The following is a 20,482-nucleotide window of genomic DNA, read 5'->3' on the forward strand; positions in this document are numbered from 1 at the left end:
AGCGGGACCGGCAGTATCTCTGGAGAGAAGGAATGGGTGATGTTTCGGGTCGAGACTCTTCTTCAGTCTGAAAAGAAGGGTCTTGACCCGAAACGTCACCCATTGCTTCTCTCCAGAGATGCTGCCGGTCCCGCTGAGTTACTCCAGCATTTTGTGTCTATCTTCAATATTCTTGGCCCCGCTCTGGGAGTAGAAGTGGGGGCGGATCCGGACCGCAACGGCCGTGCAGCCCCAGGCCGAGTTCGGCGATCGTTTGCCTGCTTCTGCTGCTGTTGGAGGTGAGATGTTGCGTCGCGCCAGGGTCTTGGGCCTGTCCCACTTTGGCCGTCAGTTACGTGACAGGCCGTTGGTGCGCGAAGATTTCATTCGCTACAAAAATTTCAGAGCCCCGCGCGATGTCGCGCACAACTACATACCCCTCCGTGCTTCTCAGTAGGACCGGCCCCTCGCGGCCATACGGTGCCCGTGCGCCTCAACGCGACCACGAGGTCGCGTAATTTGCGTGCCAAGGACACGTAAGTGGGACATGCCCTTTAGGCGTATTCTTAGCCTTCTCTTCATCAACAGTTCTGCAAGTGAGTAACCTGTTGTGTGTTGTGTGGTTCTGTACTTCAGCAAGAAACTAGTTTCATGCTGAGCTTTGAACTACCCTGCAAAACCTGTTTCTTGAGAGCATCTTTGACAACTCTAACAGACCTTTCCGCCGCCCCGTTGGAGGCTGGATGGTATGGGGAAACAAGTGTGTGTTTTACACCATTCCGCTGCATGAACTCTTTGAACCGTTCTGAACGAAACTGAGGCCCGTTATCAGAAACAAGTTCTTCCTGTAAACCACGGCATGCAAAAATGGATCTCAACTCATCTATGGTACACTCAGTAGTAGTGCTTGAACCCATATGCTTCACCTCAATCCATTTGGAATGATTATCTACCAGCACCAGAAAGTGATCATTACCCTTTTCACAAAAATCTACATGAATTCTCTGAAAAGGTCTACTTGGCCATGACCAGGGTTGCAGTGGTGTTTTTGGTGGTTTACTCCGGCAATTTTGGCAGACGCTACATTTGCTCACCAGTGACTCAATGTCACTGTCAATACCAGGCCAATACACAAAACTTCTGGCAATTGACTTCATGCCAGGATGTTCGGCATGAAGTTCGTTCACAATTTTGTTTCTCAAAGACTGGTACAACCACTCTGTAACCCCACTTAATACATCCCTGCTCACATGATAATTTATGGCGTTGATTATGGAAAGGCTTCAGCTCTGAGTTCAGAACTGAGTTCAATCCACTATCGATTTCAGTCCAACCATTCAATGTCTGTTCATAAACCCACTTCAGCACAGTGTCTTTCTTTGTTTCTGCTGCAATTTCTGTTGCAGTCACTGGAAAGTATTCATCTACAACTTGCAGTGTGGAGATTGAGTTCTCACTTCCCACGTCAGAGTTCTCATGGGACAACCGGGACAACGCATCTGCAACTGCGTTACACTTGGAGCTTCTGTACTCCACCTTGTAGTCATACTGGGACAGCAAAACTGCCCAGCAATGCATCCTTGATGCTGCCATGGATGGTATAGCTGACTTGGGACCCAGTATCACTAGTAGTGGCTTGTGATCAGTCACTAGGGTGAATGGTCTGCCGAGAAGAAACTGATGGAATTTCATGATTCCGAACACGATGCTGAGTGCTTCCTTTTCTATCTGCGCGTAGTTGCATTCACTCGATGACAGGGTGCGGGATGCAAAAGCAATAGGCTTTTCCTGTCCGTCATTCATTATGTGGGTGATCACTGCACCTACAGCAAGTTTCATCTCGCGTGTCGTATCGTAGTGAACAAGGACTTTGTCACTTATCAAGTTTTCCTTGCAGATGTCATATGCACGTTGCTGTTCCTTTCCCCACGTCCATTTCACCTTTTTTTGTAGCAGATGATGTAGTGGCTTTAGCATAGTTGCTAAATCTGGAAGGAATCGTGCATAGAACTGCACCATCCCAAGGAATGATCGTAGCTCTGACACATTGCAAGGTTTTGGAGCATTCACTATTGCTTCCACTTTCGCCTTCACAGGGCGAAGTCCATTGGCATCTACTTTGAGTCCAAGGTAGACCATCTCTGACTGCGCAAATGCACATTTACTTTGTCGCAGTTTGACATTGTGGCAGTTCAGTCGTGTGAGAACTTGCTCTAGGATTTCCAGATGTTCTACCATGCCCTCTGTGAATATCAGTAGGTCATCCAGGTTGCACATACAGTGCGGAATGCCTTGTAATATTTGGTCCATTTTCAGGGAAGATTTTCGGGGAGGATTTCACACCATAGGGCAGCTTTGTATATGAATACAAGCCCTTATGTGTGTTGATAGTCAAGTACCGCTGACTTTCCTTATCGACATTGAGTTGGGCGTAAGAGTGAGACAAATCCAGTTTAGTGAAGACTCTTGCTCCGTACAGATGTTGCGAGGTTGGTAACGGATATTGTTCGTCGTCAACAGCTTGATTGATTGTGACTTTGTAATCACCGCATAGTCGAACAGTTTTGTTGGCCTTGGGTACGGCCACAATTGGTGTGGCCCAGTTACTCTGGTCTGTCTTCACGAGTACTCCTGTCGAGTTCTTCCTCCACTTGTTGCTTTAGTGCATATGGTACAGGTCTTGGTCGACAATACACAGATCTCACATCTTGCTTAAGTCGAACGCTGTTATTCCCTGTCAGCAAAAATGTTTGCATGTTTGCTTATGACGTTTTCAAGACGTGATTTGGACAAATCGATACTGAAAATGTTCTTCCAGTCTAATTCTATTTTACTCAGCCAATCCTTTCCAAGGAGGGTTGGTTTATTTCTGTAGCTGGCCACTATGATGGGCAGTGTTACTGACTGACCATTATGCTGAACTTTACAGTTCATTTTCCACAAGTCTCCAAAACCTCGCCCTGAGTAGGTTCTCAGCTTGACCTTACTCTCAAACAATGGTGTCTGTGGGAACTTTGTTTCGTACAGGTCTCTGCTCATGACCAAACAATCTGCTGCCGTGTCAATACATATATCGATTAACTGTTCATTTATCAATAGTTTAGTTCGAAAGTCCTTGCCTTGGCTGGTTGTAGGCCTATCGATGTTGGTTGCATAAATGGTGTACAACCCAAGTTCATTTACATCTGGGTTCATCTCCAGGTGGTGAACTCCTCTCTGGTGTTGTCGCATGTTTCCCGCAGATTGTTGGTTTCCTGTTTTAAGCTTGGCCTGACATGCTGAGGCGATATGGCATTTCTTCTGGCACTTGGCCATTTTGAACTGACAAAATTGGGTTGAGTGATTACCGTTGCAATGATAACAACTGGCTGAACTTGGCTCCCCATCATACTTTGGTTTTGGTTTAGCGCCTCTTGGTTTGGCCATAGGCACTGCCTTGTAACTGTAAACGGCCACTGCAGTCTGTGGTGGATGAAACTCGCGAGCATTCTTTGATGCCATCTCCATTGTGGTAGCAATCTTGCAGGGCCGGATTTAGATGAAGAGAGACCCTAAGCTATTTCACTTGTGAGGTCCCCCCCCCCCCCTCACAATCCCCCACCCCCATGACTAGAGGGCCATGACAACCCGACAGTGACAGTGTGACACTTTTAGATCCTACTGTATGTTGTCATTAAACAGTTGGTTTAAAAATACATATTGGATTCACCGTGATGCGTTACCTGGATCGCCGTTTGAAGCTCGGGAGTGTTGGGCCTGCTGCTTCAACATCATGGAGCTGTGGTTTGCGGAGCTCCCACCCTCGGGCCGCGCTGATTTTAATATCGTGGAGCCCTGGGAACCTGGGAACCGTTTGCCGAGGGCCGCCAGCGTGAATCTCCACCCAGCTCAGCCTGTGGACTTCGGGAACCGCGATCTCCGGTAGGAAGTGGCCGATTCGGAAGTCCAAGCCGCTGAGAATGTTCTCCCATTCCGACGTCGGATGGTAACCCCCAAATGTCATTGTACCAATGGCCATGAGGGGGGGGTCCAAGAGGAGGGGGTCCATTGGAGACGGAAAAAGGGATCATCAATGGGGGCGAGGACTTCTTCCCATGGAAGAACGCTGTGAGGCTGATGCGACGGAAGAAGAGCTCCAAATTGTGGTGTGCGCGGAACTCATTGAGGTGGGGATGGAGGGGGACAAATGTGAGGCCTCTGCTGAGGACAGACCATTCAGTATCTGAGAGGGGAAGGTCAGGGGGGATGGTGAACACACGGCAGGGATGGGGGTTGGGGCCGGAGGAAGGCAGGTGAGTGGACTGAGGCCGAGGCGATGTCTAGTTGGTGGGTGGTCAGGGAGGAGGGGGGTATGAGGACTGTAGTGTGGGTGGGGAAGAGCTGGGGTCACATGGTTTGAGTGGAATGGGGAAGACCCAATGGAACAGCCACTGAGATTACTAGGGTTGGGGGGGACTGGCACTAGGACCCAGCGCAGTCAAACCCAGGGGAATTGGAGTCTGCAGCGTGGAAACTTCAGGCCCGGTGCTGAGTCCAGGCTGCAGGTAAGGCGACGGCTGCGAGCTGCTGGAGGACGGTGGAGTGGCCAGGGTCAGCGGGCAAAGAGAAGGAGGTCCCGGTGGGCGTGTGGTCGGTGGGGCGGCGAGGTTTGACTGGTTCGGTGAGGCAGCGAGGTGAGTAGACCCCCCTCGAGGCCCTAAGCTTAAGCTTGTCTAGTTTAGACTTAAATCCGGCCCTGCAATCTTGCATGCATTCTTGAATGTAAGATCTGGAGTGTTCATGAGTTTGGACTGAATTCGTTCATCCACTAGACCACAAACAAATCTGTCAAGTTAAGTTTGTCAAGGCAACAATGTACTCATTGATTGTCCCATTCTGCTTCTGGTTTCCAGTGCCAAACTTATAGCTTTCTGCAATTTCCAGAGACTTTGGGTTGAAGTGCTCCTCCAACTTCTTCATAATGGCATGTCTTTTGCCTTTATGGGTGCAAGGAGATTCACGAGTGTGCCGTACACTTCAGGACCGATCTCCGTGAGCAGAATCGCTTTCATGCGTTTGCAAACTGCCTTATTTGGTTCAGTCACCATCTCTCCTTCACCACTAATCTCCATTATGTTGTTTGCCGTGAAAAACATGTTTGCTCTCTCCATATAGGAGCTGAACGGCTCTTTTCTCTTGTCAAAAGTGCCAAGGTTTCCGATGTAGCCTGCGGACACCGCCATCGTGTCATTCTCTTTTTTTTTTAAGTCCGTTCAAAAACCCCGAATTCCTGTTTCTTCTGGTGTAACAATTCACCTAAAACTTAGCTGTACAAAGGCTATTCACCTTAAGGAACTTGACAAAAAAACTGTCGAAAATGTTATACAATCCCAAGGACGACATTTTGCATCCTTGGCATGCAAATTACGCGACCTCGTGGTAGCGTTGAGCCGCGACTGTCCCGCGAAGGTCGCCCGTGATTTCATGCGTACGCACAGCTGTCTGGAGCGCGTGACGTCATTTGAAGATGGACTCAAAGCTGGAGTAACTCAGCGGGACCGGCAGTATCTCTGGAGAGAAGGAATGGGTGATGTTTCGGGTCGAGACTCTTCTTCAGTCTGAAAAGAAGGGTCTTGACCCGAAACGTCACCCATTGCTTCTCTCCAGAGATGCTGCCGGTCCCGCTGAGTTACTCCAGCATTTTGTGTCTATCTTCAATTTTCTTGGCCCCGCTCTGGGAGTAGAAGTGGGGGCGGATCCGGACCGCAAATGCCGTGCAGCCCCAGGCCGAGTTCGGCGATCATTTGCCTGCTTCTGCTGCTGTTGGAGGTGAGACGTTGCGTCGCGCCAGGGCCTGTCCCACTTTGGCCGTCATTTAAGCTACAAAAATTTCAGAGCCCCGCGCGATGTCGCGCACAACTCCATACCGCTCCGTGCTTCTCAGTAGGACCGGCCCCTCGCGGCCATACGATGCCCGTGCGCGTACTTCAGCAAGAAACTAGTTTGATGCTGAGCTTTGAACTACCCTGCAAAACCTGTTTCTTGAGAGCATCTTTGACAACTCTAACAGACCTTTCCGCCGCCCCGTTGGAGGCTGGATGGTATGGGGGAACAAGTGTGTGTTTTACACCATTCCGCTGCATGAACTCTTTGAACCGTTCTGAACGAAACTGAGGCCCGTTATCAGAAACAAGTTCTTCCTGTAAACCACGGCATGCAAAAATGGATCTCAACTCATCTATGGTACACTCAGTAGTAGTGCTTGAACCCACATGCTTCACCTCAATCCATTTGGAATGACTATCTACTAGTGCCAGAAAGTGATCATTACCCTTTTCACAAAAATCTACATGAATTCTCTGAAAAGGTCTACTTGGCCATGACCAGGGTTGCAGTGGTGTTTTTGGTGGTTTACTCCGGCAATTTTTGGCAGACGCTACATTTGCTCACCCGTGACTCAATGTCACTGTCAATACCAGGCCAATACACAAAACCTCTGGCAATTGACTTCATGCCAGGATGTTCGGCATGAAGTTCGTTCACAATTTTGTTTCTCAAAGACTCTGGTACAACCACTCTGTAACCCCACTTAATACATCCCTGCTCACATGATAATTTATGGCGTTGATTATGGAAAGGCTTCAGCTCTGAGTTCAGAACTGAGTTCAATCCACTATCGATTTCAGTCCAACCATTCAATGTCTGTTCATAAACCCACTTCAGCACAGTGTCTTTCTTTGTTTCTGCTGCAATTTCTGTTGCAGTCACTGGAAAGTATTCATCTACAACTTGCAGTGTGGAGATTGAGTTCTCACTTCCCACGTCAGAGTTCTCATGGGACAACCGGGACAACGCATCTGCAACTGCGTTACACTTGGAGCTTCTGTACTCCACCTTGTAGTCATACTGGGACAGCAAAACTGCCCAGCAATGCATCCTTGATGCTGCCATGGATGGTATAGCTGACTTGGGACCCAGTATCACTAGTAGTGGCTTGTGATCAGTCACTAGGGTGAATGGTCTGCCGAGAAGAAACTGATGGAATTTCATGATTCCGAACACGATGCTGAGTGCTTCCTTTTCTATCTGCGCGTAGTTGCATTCACTCGATGACAGGGTGCGGGATGCAAAAGCAATAGGCTTTTCCTGTCCGTCATTCATTATGTGGGTGATCACTGCACCTACAGCAAGTTTCATCTCGCGTGTCGTATCGTAGTGAACAAGGACTTTGTCACTTATCAAGTTTTCCTTGCAGATGTCATATGCACGTTGCTGTTCCTTTCCCCACGTCCATTTCACCTTTTTTTGTAGCAGATGATGTAGTGGCTTTAGCATAGTTGCTAAATCTGGAAGGAATCGTGCATAGAACTGCACCATCCCAAGGAATGATCGTAGCTCTGACACATTGCAAGGTTTTGGAGCATTCACTATTGCTTCCACTTTCGCCTTCACAGGGCGAAGTCCATTGGCATCTACTTTGAGTCCAAGGTAGACCATCTCTGACTGCGCAAATGCACATTTACTTTTGACATTCGCAGTTTGAAATTGTGGCAGTTCAGTCGTGTGAGAACTTGCTCTAGGATTTCCAGATGGTCTACCATGGCTTCTGTGAATATCAGTAGGTCATCCAGGTTGCACACACAGTGCGGAATGCATTGTAATATTTGGTCCATTTTCGGGGAAGATTTTCGGGGAGGATTTCACACCATAGGGCAGCTTTGTATATGAATACAAGCCCTTATGTGTGTTGATAGTCAAGTACCGCTGACTTTCCTTATCGACATTGAGTTGGGCGTAAGAGTGAGACAAATCCAGTTTAGTGAAGACTCTTGCTCCGCTAAGATGTTGCGAGGTTGGTAACGGATATTGTTCGTCGTCAACAGCTTGATTGATTATGACTTTGTAGTCACCACATAGTCGAACAGTTTTGTTGGCCTTGGGTACGGCCACAATTGGTGTAGCCCAGTTACTCTGGTCTGTCTTCACGAGTACTCCTGTCGAGTTCTTCCTCCACTTGTTGCTTTAGTGGATATGGTACAGGTCTTGGTCGACAATACACAGGTCTCACATCTTGCTTAAGTCGAACGCTGTTATTCCCTGTCAGCAAAAATGTTTGCATGTTTGCTTATGACGTTTTCAAGACGTGATTTGGACAAATCGACACTGAAAATGTTCTTCCAGTCTAATTCTATTTTACTCAGCCAATCCTTTCCAAGGAGGGTTGGTTTATTTCTGTAGCTGGCCACTATGATGGGCAGTGTTACTGACTGACCATTATGCTGAACTTTACAGTTCATTTGTCCACATGTCTCCAAAACTTCGCCCTGAGTAGGTTCTCAGCTTGACCTTACTCTCAAACAATGGTGTCTGTGGGAACTTTGTTTCGTACAGGTCTCTGCTCATGACCAAACAATCTGCTGCCGTGTCAATACATATATCGATTAACTTAGTTTATCAATAGTTTAGTTCGAAAGTCCTTGCCTTGGCTGGTTGTAGGCCTATCGATGTTGGTTGCATAAATGGTGTACAACCCAAGTTCATTTACATCTGGGTTCATCTCCAGGTGGTGAACTCCTCTCTGGTGTTGTCGCATGTTTCCCGCAGATTGTTGGTTTCCTGTTTTAAGCTTGGCCTGACATGCTGAGGCGATATGGCATTTCTTCTGGCACTTGGCCATTTTGAACTGACAAAATTGGGTTGAGTGATTACCGTTGCAATGATAACAACTGGCTGAACTTGGCTCCCTGCCATACTTTGGTTTTGGTTTAGCGCCTCTTGGTTTGGCCATAGGCACTGCCTTGTAACTGTAAACGGCCACTGCAGTCTGTGGTGGATGAAACTCGTGAGCATTCTTTGATGCCATCTCCATTGTGGTAGCAATCTTGCAGGGCCGGATTTAGATGAAGAGAGACCCTAAGCTATTTCACTTGTGAGGTCCCCCCCCCTCCCTCACAATCCCCCACCCCCATGACTAGAGGACCATGACTACCCGACAGTGACAGTGTGACTCTTTTAGATCCTACTGTATGTTGTCATTAAACAGTTGGTTTAAAAACACCTATTGGATTCACCGCGATGCATTACCTGGATCGCCGTTTGAAGCTCGGGAGTGTTGGGCCTGCTGCTTCAACATCATGGAGCTGTGGTTTGCGGAGCTCCCACCCTCGGGCCGCGCTTATTTTAATATCGCGGAGCCCTGGGAACCCTTTGCCGAGGGCCGCCAGCGTGAATCTCCACCCAGCTCAGCCTGTGGACTTCGGGAGCCGCGATCTCCGGTAGGAAGTGGCCGATTCGGAAGTCCAAGCCGCTGAGAATGTTCTCCCATTCCGACGTCGGATGGTGACCCCCAAATGTAATTGTACCAATGGCCATGAGGGGGGGGTCCAAGAGGAGGGGGTCCGTTGGAGACGGGAAAAGGGATCATCAATGGGGGCGAGGACTTCTTCCCATGGAAGAACGCTGTGAGGCGGATGCAACGGAAGAAGAGCTCCAAATTGTGGCGGGCGCGGAACTCATTGAGGTGGGGATGGAGGGGGACAAATGTGAGGCCTCTGCTGAGGACAGACCGTTCAGTATCTGAGAGAGGAAGGTCAGGGGGGATGGTGAACACACGGCAGGGATGGGGGTTGGGGCCGGAGGAAGGCAGGTGAGTGGACTGAGGCCGAGGCGATGTCTGGTTGGTAGGTGGTCAGGGAGGAGGGGGGTATGAGGACTGTAGTGTGGGTGGGGAAGAGCTGGGGTCACATGGTTTGAGTGGAATGGGGAAGACCCAATGGAACAGCCACTGAGATTACTATGGTTGGGGGGGACTAGGACACAGCGTAGTCAAACCCAGGGGAGTTGGAGTCTGCAGCGTGGAAACTTCAGGCCCGGTGCTGAGTCCAGGCTGCAGGTAAGGCGACGGCTGCGGGCTGCTGGAGGACGGTGGAGTGGCCAGGGTCAGCGGGCAAAGAGAAGGAGGTCCCGGTGGGCGTGTGGTCGGTGGGGCGGCGAGGTTTGACTGGTTCGGTGAGGCAGCGAGGTGAGTAGACCCCCTCGAGGCCCTAAGCTTAAGCTTGTCTAGTTTAGACGTAAATCCGGCCCTGCAATCTTGCATGCATTCTTGAATGTAAGATCTGGAGTGTTCATGAGTTTGGACTGAATTCGTTCATCCACTAGACCACAAACAAATCTGTCAAGTTAAGTTTGTCAAGGCAACAATGTACTCATTGATTGTCCCATTCTGCTTCTGGTTTCCAGTGCCAAACTTATAGCTTTCTGCAATTTCCAGAGACTTTGGGTTGAAGTGCTCCTCCAACTTCTTCATAATGTCATTGAATGGCATGTCTTTTGCCTTTATGGGTGCAAGGAGATTCACGAGTGTGCCGTACACTTCAGGACCGATCTCCGTGAGCAGAATCGCTTTCATGCGTTCGCTAACGGCCTTATTTGGTTCAGTCACTACCTCTCCTTCACCACTAATCTCCATTATGTTGTTTGCCGTGAAAAACATGTTTGCTCTCTCCATATAGGAGCTGAACGGCTCTTTTCTCTTGTCAAAAGTGCCAAGGTTTCCGATGTAGCCCATGGACGCTGCCATCGTGTCATTCTCTTTTTTTTTAAAGTCCGTTCAAAAACCCCGAATTCTGGTGTAACAATTCACCTAAAACTTAGCTGTACAAAGGCTATTCAGCTTAAGGAACTTGACAAAAAAACTGTCGAAAATGTTATACAATCCCAAGGACGACATTTTGCCACGTAGACACAACATAGAGATAGCCTGACAAACTCTCGATGTTTTAAACTACAGTCCCCTGCATAGAAAGATCTGCAGCCTATCATGTCCAGCTCGCAAACAACTGCGACACAACTCTATTACTGTTTAAAATGTTAAACAATATTGCATGTTGCAAAACAGTTTTGCACTGTAATTAAAGGATGAGTTCACAAACTCTATCCCAATTTTGTTATATTCCGGATGGCAGAATGACTAACAACTTACACGCAGGTTGCCTGGATCACGAGAGAGAGATTTATTACCCAACATTCCCTGCTTATATACAACACCAATTCATTAACATATACATGAATATGCATGAATCATTACAATGGTCAATAAATATGTACGATTACTGGAACAATTGCAGAGCAGAAACCTGGTCAGGGTCAGGTCTGGGGGGGGAGTTCCCCCCCCGCCACGGGTGCCATGTAATCCCGTACTACCTGCTCCATGGTTGGATAGTCGGCGACTAAACCGTCTGCCCCCACCTGGTTTGCCAGGTGCAGAGGGGGCTGTGGACCCCCAGCAGGACCAAAAACAAGACTTGTCAAAGGACGGATGAGCTCCTAGCGAGCCAACGGCCATCCACACTTCAGTAGAAGTTGCGATTTCTGTCGTACATAGCCTTGTAAGGAATGATGATAAAGCACACACACACCAAAATCCTACACTTCCAGCGGCGGAAGTCCACAGGAACTGGAGGACAGAGATGTGTGGTGCGTCCGTCACCGTTCCCGTCGGAAACCAGCACCACTGCGTCGCTAGTGTTTTCAACGATGATGAATGAATGAAGAAACGTAATTGTGAACCAAGTCCAAAGCAGATTGAAACTTTTGATCTGAAGAGAGACACAAAAAGCTGGTGTAACTCAGCGGGTCAGACAGCATCTCTGGAGACAAGGAGTAGGTGACGTTTCGGGTCGAGACTTTTGACCTAATTAGCACCTTTTACTGACTCCAGGTATCTTCTATTTTGAATTATGTAGGAAGGAACTGCAGCTGCTGGTTTAGACCAAAGATAGACACAAAATGCTGGAGTTATTCAGCGGGACAGGCAGCATCACTGGAAGAGGGAATGGGTGACACCCTTCTTCAGACTGAAACCTTCAGTCCTTTCATGCCCATCGGTATGAAGAAGGGTCTGGACCCGAAACATCACCCATTCCTTCTCTCCAGAGATGCTGCCTGTCCTGCTGAGTCACTCCAGCATTTTGTGCCTGTCTTCTATTTTGAAGCACCCGATTAAAGTGGTGAAGATAGCTTAATGTGAGCATTTGGCTGGGGCATGATCTGTGCTTGCTTCACATGCTGTTGTTATGTGGGGTATATATATATATATACATTGCCATGTCTATATTTCTATCATTACTGCCACTTGCGGAAGGATTGCCTCTGTTGCATTACTTCATTTCAGTTCAATTACACTTTAATTTGATTTAATAAAAACTTTTTTTTAATTCACAGCTTTGGCTTTTCAGAATCAAAGCAAATAATCAACAAGAATGTAAATAGTCGTGGATGACTAAATTAAAAAAAACATTTGTTAAATATTATCCTTGACATTACTACACTCAGTTTTCCCTTCTGAATATGAATTACACCCAGATAATGTGTTACAATGATTAACCAAGACAATTCAATATTTCAGCAAAGTTAGATTATTGCGATACTCCTGGCGCCAAAAAGTGTGTTGCACAGCAGGTTAGATGCTGTCGTCTCATCTGAGGGACAAGGATTCATATCCACCCCAAATGGATGGGATGGAGAATTCCTCTGTGTACAGTTTTGGGAGTACAAGAACAAATGAGGCCCAATCTTCTCAGTCTAGTTCCATATTTTAATGTTGTTTAGAGAATCAGCATGGAAACAGGCCCTTCGGCCCACCGAGTCCGCGCCGACCAGTGATCCCAGCACATTAAGACTTCCCTACACACACAAGGGACAATTTTACATGTATACGTTCATACCAAGCCAATTAACCCACAAATCTGTACGTCTTTGGAATGTGGGAGGAAACCCACGCAGGTCATTGGGAGAACGTACAAACTCCGTACAGACAGGACCCGTGGTCAGCATGGAACCCGGGTCTCTGGTGCTGTGAGGAAGTAACTCTACTGCTGAGCCACCTGTATATGTGTTATATGATGCTGCATTAAAGCAAATGTAGGTACCCATACATTTAGGAAAAGGTTTGATCACTTTGATGTTGAGAAGATACTTGCACTCATCAGAGAGTTCAGTAAGAGATAAGCTGTTCAATAAGAGATAAGATGTCATCATTTAAGTGTGGAAGTGAAGGACAGAGGCGTAATTTGTGTACTGTATGACTATCACCTGCATGGAAGGTAGCTGACGTGGATATGTAGAATCTAATGATTTGTAGTCTTGCCATGATGGAATGACTGGACTAAATGTTTGTAAAGGTGAAATAACTGTTTTGACAAGAATCCATCTTTCTTGCTCTGCAGATGTTGCCGTGGTGGACAATGCGATGTGTAAACATTCACCAGCAGTTGCTGGCAGAGCGCTCCTCTCAACTCTTCACCATCCTTCAATGCTGTGTTGACAAAGGTACAGATTCCCTGCAATTACATATGTCAGAAAAATCCACATTATTAGTATGCAAAAGGAGGAGAGATATGATTTAAAAGAAGAAGGGTCCCAACTGGAAATGTCACCCATCCTTTTTCTCCAGAGATGCTGCCTGATCCACTGAGTTACTCCAGCACTTTGTGACTCGCTTCAGTATAAACCAGCTTCTGCAGTTCCTTCAAAACACTTGCCTTTATTTTCTTGAAGTAAAAGTTCACATGACATTTAACATTGCTCATTCTGGGTTCCATTATACTTCAGCAGAAGACTAAATGAGTGATGCTGATTTTCATTTCCAATTTGATATTCACGTCGTTTTGCTGTTATATGATCTAGTGTTGTAGAGCAGAGGGATCTAGGAGTGCAGGTGCATGGTTCCTTCAAGGTGGAGTCGCAGGTAGATCGGGTGGTCAAAAAGGCTTTTGGCACATTGGCCTTCATCAGTCTGAGTATTGAGTATAGAAGTTGGGAGGTCATGTTGCAGTTGTGTAAGACGTTGGTGAGGCCGCATTTGGAGTATTGTGTTCTGTTCTGGGCACCATGTTATAGGAAAGATGTTGTCAAGCTGGAAAGGGTTCAGAGAAGATTTACAAGGATGTTGCAAGGACTAGAGGGTGTGAGCTATAGGGAGAGGTTGAGTTGGCTGGGTCTCTATTCCTTGGAGTGCAGAAGGATTAGAGGGTGATCTTATAGAGTGAAGTGATCAGAAAGTTGTGCAGAAAGGAACTGCCGATGCTGGTTTGAACCAAAGATGGATCCGGAGAGCTGGAGTCACTCTGCGGGGCAGGCAGCATCGCTGAAGAAAAGGAATAGGTGATGTTTCAGGTTGAGACCCTTCTTCAGACTGAGAGTCGGGAAAGGGAAACGAGAGATATAGATGGTGATGTAGAGAGATACAGAATAATGAAAGAAAGATATGCAAATAAAGTAACAATGATAAAGGAAACAAGCCATTGTTTGCTGTGGCCTAGTTGAAAATGAGTTACAGATAATGAGACTCAACAAGACGGCTTTGAAGCTGGTACAACAACATGGCTGGGGGAGGAACGGAGAGAAAGAGGACCAGTCAGAGCCTCAGAAAGAAAGGAGGTTCCTTTAGGAAGGAGAGAAGGAAAGCTGAGAAATTGTAAGGGTAAAAAGACCCTAATTGGAGTTATTTACAGGCCCCCAAACAGTAGCCAGGATAGAGGATACAAGTTACATCAAGAGATACAATTGGCATGTAAGAAAGGCAATGGTGCCGTGGTCATGGGAGATGTCAAATTCCAGATACTGGGAAAATCACGTTGGTACTGGACCCCAAAAAAGGGAATTTGTAGAGTGTCTCCGAGATGGATTCTTGGAGCAGTTTGTAGTGGAGCCTAACAGGGAAAAGGCAATTCTAGATTTAGTGTTGTGTAATGAACCGGATTTGATAAGGGAACTCAAGGTAAAGAAACCATTATGAGGTAGCGACCACAATATGATAAGTTTTAATCTGCAATTTGAGAGGGAGAAGGTGAAATCGGATGTGTCGGTATTACAGCTGGACAAAGGGGACGACAGAGGCATGAGGGAGGAGTTGGCCAAAGTTGACTGGAAAGGCACCCTAGCTGGGATGACGGTGGAACAGCAATGGCAGGAATTTCTGGGAATAATCCGGAAGATGCAGGATCTTTTCAGTCCAAAGACGAAGAAAGATTCTAGGGGGGAGGAAGAGGTGACCGTGGCTGACAAGGGAAGTCAAGGACAGTATAAAACTAAAAGAGAAGACATACAACATAGCAGATTAGTGGGAAGCCAGAGGATTGGGAAGCTTTTAAAGAACAACAGAAGGTAACTAAACCGGCAATACGGGGCGAAAAGATGAAATATATACGAAGATAAGCCAGCCAATAATATAAAAGAGGATAGCAAGAGTTTCTTCAGTTATATAAAGAGTAAGAAAGAGGCAAGAGTGGACGTTGGGCCGCAGGAGAATGATGCAGGAGAAGTGATAATGGGGAATAAAGAAATGGCAGAGGAGTTGAATAACTTTTTAGCATCAGTCTTCACAGTGGAAGACACCAGCAACGTGCCTGAAATTCAAGAGAGTCAGGGGGTGGAAGTTAGTGGAGTGGCTATTACTAGGGAGAAGGTGCTTGGGAAGCTGAAAGGGCTGAAGGTGGAGAAGTCACCTGGACCAGATGGACTGCACTCTAGGGCTCTGAAAGAGGTGGCTTTAGAGATTGTGGACGCATTGATGGTGATATTTCAAAAATCACTAGAGTCAGGAGTGGTTCCAGATGATTGGAAAATTGCCAATATTACCCCGCTGCACAAGAAGGGAGCAAAGCAGAATAGTGGGAACTATAGGCCGGTTAGTCTGACTTCAGTGGTTGGTAACATTTTAGACGCCATTATAAAGGATGAGGGTACGACGTACTGAGAAGTTCATGATAAAATAGGCTGAAGTCAGCATGGCTTTGTGAAGGGGAGATCGTGCCTGACAAATTTGCTGGAAATCTTTGAAGAAGAAATAGCAGGACAGACAAAAGAGAGTCAGTAGATGTTGTATATCTAGATTTTCAGAAGGCCTTTGATAAGGTGCCACAAGTGAGGCTGCTAAGGAAGATGAGAGCCCACGGTATCAAAGGGCAGATACTAGCATGGATAGCAGGTTGGCTGGATGGCTGAAGGCAAAGAGTGGCAATAAAGGGGGCTTTTTCTGGTTGGCTGCCAGTAACTAGCGGAGTTCCGCAGGGCTCGGTGCTGGGGCCGCTACTCTTCACGTTGTATATTAATGATTTGGACGAGGGGATTGAAGGCCTTGTGGCCAAGTTTGTGGATGATACGAAAATAGGTGGAGGGGCAGGTAGTGTAGAGAAAGCAGGGACTCTGCAGAAGGACTTGGACAGGTTGGGAGAGTGGGCAGAGAAGTGGCAGATGGAATACAGTGTAGTAAAGTGTGGAGTCATGCATTTTGGTAGTAGGAATAAAGGCGTAGGCTATTTTGTAAATGGGGAGAGAATCCAAAAATCGGAGTTGCAAAGAAACTTGAGATTGCCAGCGCAGGATTCCCAAATGGTTAATCTGCAAGTCGAATCAGTAGTAAAGAAAGCAAACGCATTTATTTCAAGAGGGCTTGTATACAAAAACAGGGATGTAATGCTGAGGCTCTATAAGGCACTGGTCAGGCCACGTTTGGAATATTGTGAGCAATTTTGGGCATCATATCTGAGGAAAGATGTGTTGGCTCTGGAGAGGGTCCAGAGGAGGTTTACAAGAATGATCCCAGGAATGAGTAGGTTAACATATGATGAGCATTTGACGGCACTGGGCCTGTACTCGCTGGAGTTTAGAAGGATGAGGGGGAGTCTCATTGAAACTGACTGAATAGTGAAAGGCCTGGATAGAGTGGATGTGGTGAGGATGTTTCCACTAGTGGGAGAGTCTAGGTCCAGTGGCCATAGCCTCAGAATTAAAAGTCGTTCCTTTAAGAAGATGAGGAGGAATTTATTTAGTCAGAGTGGTGAATCTGTGGAATTCATTGCCACAGAAAGCTATGGAGGCCGTCAATAGATATTTTTAAGGCAGAGATAGATAGATTCTTGATTAGCATGAGTGTCAGAGATTATGGGGAGAAGGCAGGAGAATGGTGTTAGGAGGCAGAGATAGATCAGCCATGATTGAATGGCGGAGTAGACTTGATGGGCCGAATGGACTAATTCTGCTCCTTAAACCTATGAACATTATGTTTTTGCATTGTTGTGTAAGTACAGCCAGTATTGAACATGATACTTCGTCTCAGCATTAACTGGCTTAAAGGAATCCACTGTCTGTTGAGGCCTATGTTCTGGAGTTTTCCACCCAAACTTTTCCACATTTACTTTTTGTTTAAGAAAGAACTGCAGATGCTGGAAAAATCAAAAATGCTGGAGAAACTCAGCGGGTGGGGCAGAATCTATGGAGAGAGGGAATAGGCGACATTTCGGGTCGAGACCCTTCTTCAGACTGATGTCTGGAGGGGGGCAGGAAAAAGAAAGGAAGAGGGCAGAGACAGTAAGCTTTGTGGGAGAGCTGGGAAGGGGAGGGGAAGGAGGGAGAAAGCAAGTGGTATCTAAAATTAGAGAAGTCAATGTTCATACCGCTGGGGTGTAAACTACCCAAGCGAAATATGCGGCTCTGTTCCTCCAATTTGCGCTGGGTCTCACTCTGGCAATGGAGGAGGCCCAGGACAGAAAGGTCGGATTTGGAATGGGAAGGGGAGTTGAAGTGCTGAGCAACCGGGAGATCAGGTTGGTTAATACGAACTGAGCGGAGGTGTTGGGCGAAGCGATCGCCAAGCCTGCGCTTGGTCTCATCGAAGTAGAGCAATTGGCAACTGGAACAGTGGATACAATACATTTACTTTTTCCTTCTTTAAGACTTTGGTTAAAGCCTATTCCGTTGACTGTGTTTTATGGTTATCTGCACTCCCTACATAGATGAATGCCAAATCTTGTTTTGTAATATGTACAATAAAAGCACTGCATTAATATGCTGTTATAAACTGGTAAACATTCTGAAGTAACTCTGTGACTGCTCACAGAGACTGCTCACAGAGTGCAGGAGGATGAGGGGTGATCTTATAGAGGTGTATAAAATCATGAGAGGAATAGATCAGGTAGCTGTACAGAGTCTCTTGCCCATAGTAGGTGAATCGAGGACCAGAGGACATAGGTTTATGGTGAAGGGGAAAAGATTTAATAGCAATGTGAGGGGTAACTTTTTCACGCAAAGGCGGGTGTATGGAACAAGCTGCCAGAGGAGGTAGTTGAGGCTGGGACTATCCCAACCTTTAAGAAACAGTTAGACATGGATGGACAGGTTTGGAGGGATATGGACCTAGTGCAGGCAGGTGGGACTAGTGTAGCTGGGACATGTTGGGCGGTGTGGGCAAGTTGGGACTGTTTCCACACTGTATCACTTTATCTCTATTTGTTATTTATTCAATTTATTTTCAGTGCAATCAAATAAGACCTTTCTCTGCTCTGGGGAATGTGGAAATTTAGCTATTCAGTTCCACCTGGAGTGTGGATATGCGCTGCTGTACTACTATGACTATACAAGGGCCAAGGAGAATTTCTCTGCAGCCCAGAAAATGGCAAGACTTTCTACAACTGTGACAGGTAGGTCACATTCTCAAATGCTACATTTTGGAGTTATTTTCATTCTGTAACTAATTAACTGAAGAGACACAAATCCAGCGAAGAGTGTTGAAAAAAAAATAATATGAGAAGAAATGAGTTTACTGTGAATGTTAATGAGGGCGGCACAGTGCCTCTTCAATGATAGTTTATTCAGTGTTCACAGTGGCGCAGCGGTAGAGTTGCTGCCTTACTGCGCCAGAGACCCGGCTTTGATCGCTGGTCGGTGCGGACCCAGAGGGCCGAATGGCCTGTTTCCGCATAGTATCTCTAATCTAAACTAAAGACGGTAGTTAGACAAATAAAGCTGGAGTAACTCAGCAGGTCAGGCAGCATCTCTGGGGAAAAGGAATACCTGACGTTTCGTGTCGAGATCCTTCTTCAGACTGAGAGTAAGGGAAAGGGAAACAGGAGATATAGACGGTGAGATAGAGATATAGAACAAACTAGACCAATGGCAGACCCATCTTCTCCCCCAACGCACCCGTCCCCTCCAGGTGGCCCCCACGGGAGGCGTGGGGGGCAGAGAGAGAGCGGGAAGGGGGGGGCAGAGAGGGAGGGGGGTAGAGTTTGAGGGGGTGTCATCACAGAGGAGTGGTTCCCGAATGCAATACTTCCTCGCTCCTGGCTGGTGGGTCGCGGCACCCGGCTGCAGTTTGCAGACTCCAGGCGGCAGGGCCGGTGTACGGGGGGGGAGTGGTCGGGGGGGGGGGTGATCTCACTCGCAGCACGAGCAAGAAGACAACAGGTTTTTTGTTCAAAGTCTTTTCAGGTTTTTGAAAATGTTCATGAATAACTGGAGAAATAACCTCCAACGCACCCGTCCCCTACCCCTGGTCCCCATGGGAGGCGTGGGGGGCAGAGAGGGAGCGGGAGGGGGAGAAGAGAGGGTGCGGGAGGGAGGGGGAGAAGAGAGGGTGTGGGGTAGAGTTTGAGGGGTGAGGGGTTGTCACAAGGGAGTGCTGGTTCCCGAACGCAATACTCCCTCGCTCCCGGCTGGCGGCTGCAGCTTCCAGGCAGCAGGGCCTGAGTCTTTTCGGATTTTTGAACATTTTCATTGATAACTGGAGCAAATAAAGCATGGATTTTTCAGATAAGGCAATTTTGGACTGCACAGAAAAACCTCCACCGGAATATGTAAAAATGTTACCGTTAGCACAGCGATTTTTTGAGAAGATGTGAACAAATAAACACACATCCAAGATCAAAGTTTTAATAGTTGTATGATAAATGAAAGATATGCAAAAAAAGTGACGATGATAACGGAAACAGACCATTGTTAGCTGTGGCCTGGGTGAAAACGAGGACAGACAATGAGACTCAACAAGATGACTTGGGTGGGGGATGGGTCTAGAGAGGGGGATGAAGGTTGGTAATCTTTGGAATTCTCTACTCAAGGTGACTGGACTTTGTTTGAGACAGATGAATAGATTTTTGGATGTTAATGAGTCCAGGGATAGGGGGTGATGCAGGGAAATTATGTAATAAGATCATAAGTGACAGGAGCAGAATTAGGCCATTCGGCCCATCAAGTCTACTCTGCCATTCAATCATGACTGATCTATCTCTGTCTCTCAACTCCATTCTCCTGTCTTCTCCCCATAACCTCTGACACCCGTACTAATCAAGAATCTATATATCTGTGCCTTAAATATATCCACTGACTAGGCCTCCACAGCCTTCTGTGGCAAAGAATTCCACAGATTCACCACCCTCTGACTAAAGAAATTCCTCCTCATCTCCTTCTTAAAAGAAAGTCCTTTAATTCTGAGGCTATGACCTCTAGTCCTAGACACTCCCACTAGTGGAAACATCATCTCCACATTCACTCTATCCAAGCCGTTCATTATTCTATATGTTTCAATGAGGTCCCCCCTCATCCTTCTAAACTCCAGCGAGTACAGGCCCAGTGCCGACAAACGCTCGTCATATGTTAACCCATTCATTCCTGGGATCATTCTTGTAATCCTCCTCTGGACCCTCTCCAGTGCCATCACATCCTTCCTCAGATATGGTGCCCAGAATTG

At 47.0% G+C, this 20,482-nt stretch overlaps 1 protein-coding gene across 1 annotated transcript in view; it reads left to right on the plus strand.

Annotated features, from left to right (window-relative positions):
- ttc27 (tetratricopeptide repeat domain 27) overlaps window positions 1–20,482 on the plus strand; it is a 177,984-nt gene that overhangs the window by 25,161 nt on the left and 132,341 nt on the right. The window contains exons 5-6 of the mRNA XM_033025128.1: window positions 13,185–13,287; window positions 18,273–18,437. Of these exons, the coding sequence (XP_032881019.1) occupies window positions 13,185–13,287; window positions 18,273–18,437 (268 nt within the window). The remainder of the gene's footprint in view (window positions 1–13,184; window positions 13,288–18,272; window positions 18,438–20,482) is intronic.

The sequence above is a fragment of the Amblyraja radiata genome, chromosome 8 (assembly GCF_010909765.2).
Source record: "Amblyraja radiata isolate CabotCenter1 chromosome 8, sAmbRad1.1.pri, whole genome shotgun sequence".
Classification (NCBI taxonomy): Eukaryota; Metazoa; Chordata; class Chondrichthyes; order Rajiformes; family Rajidae; genus Amblyraja; species Amblyraja radiata.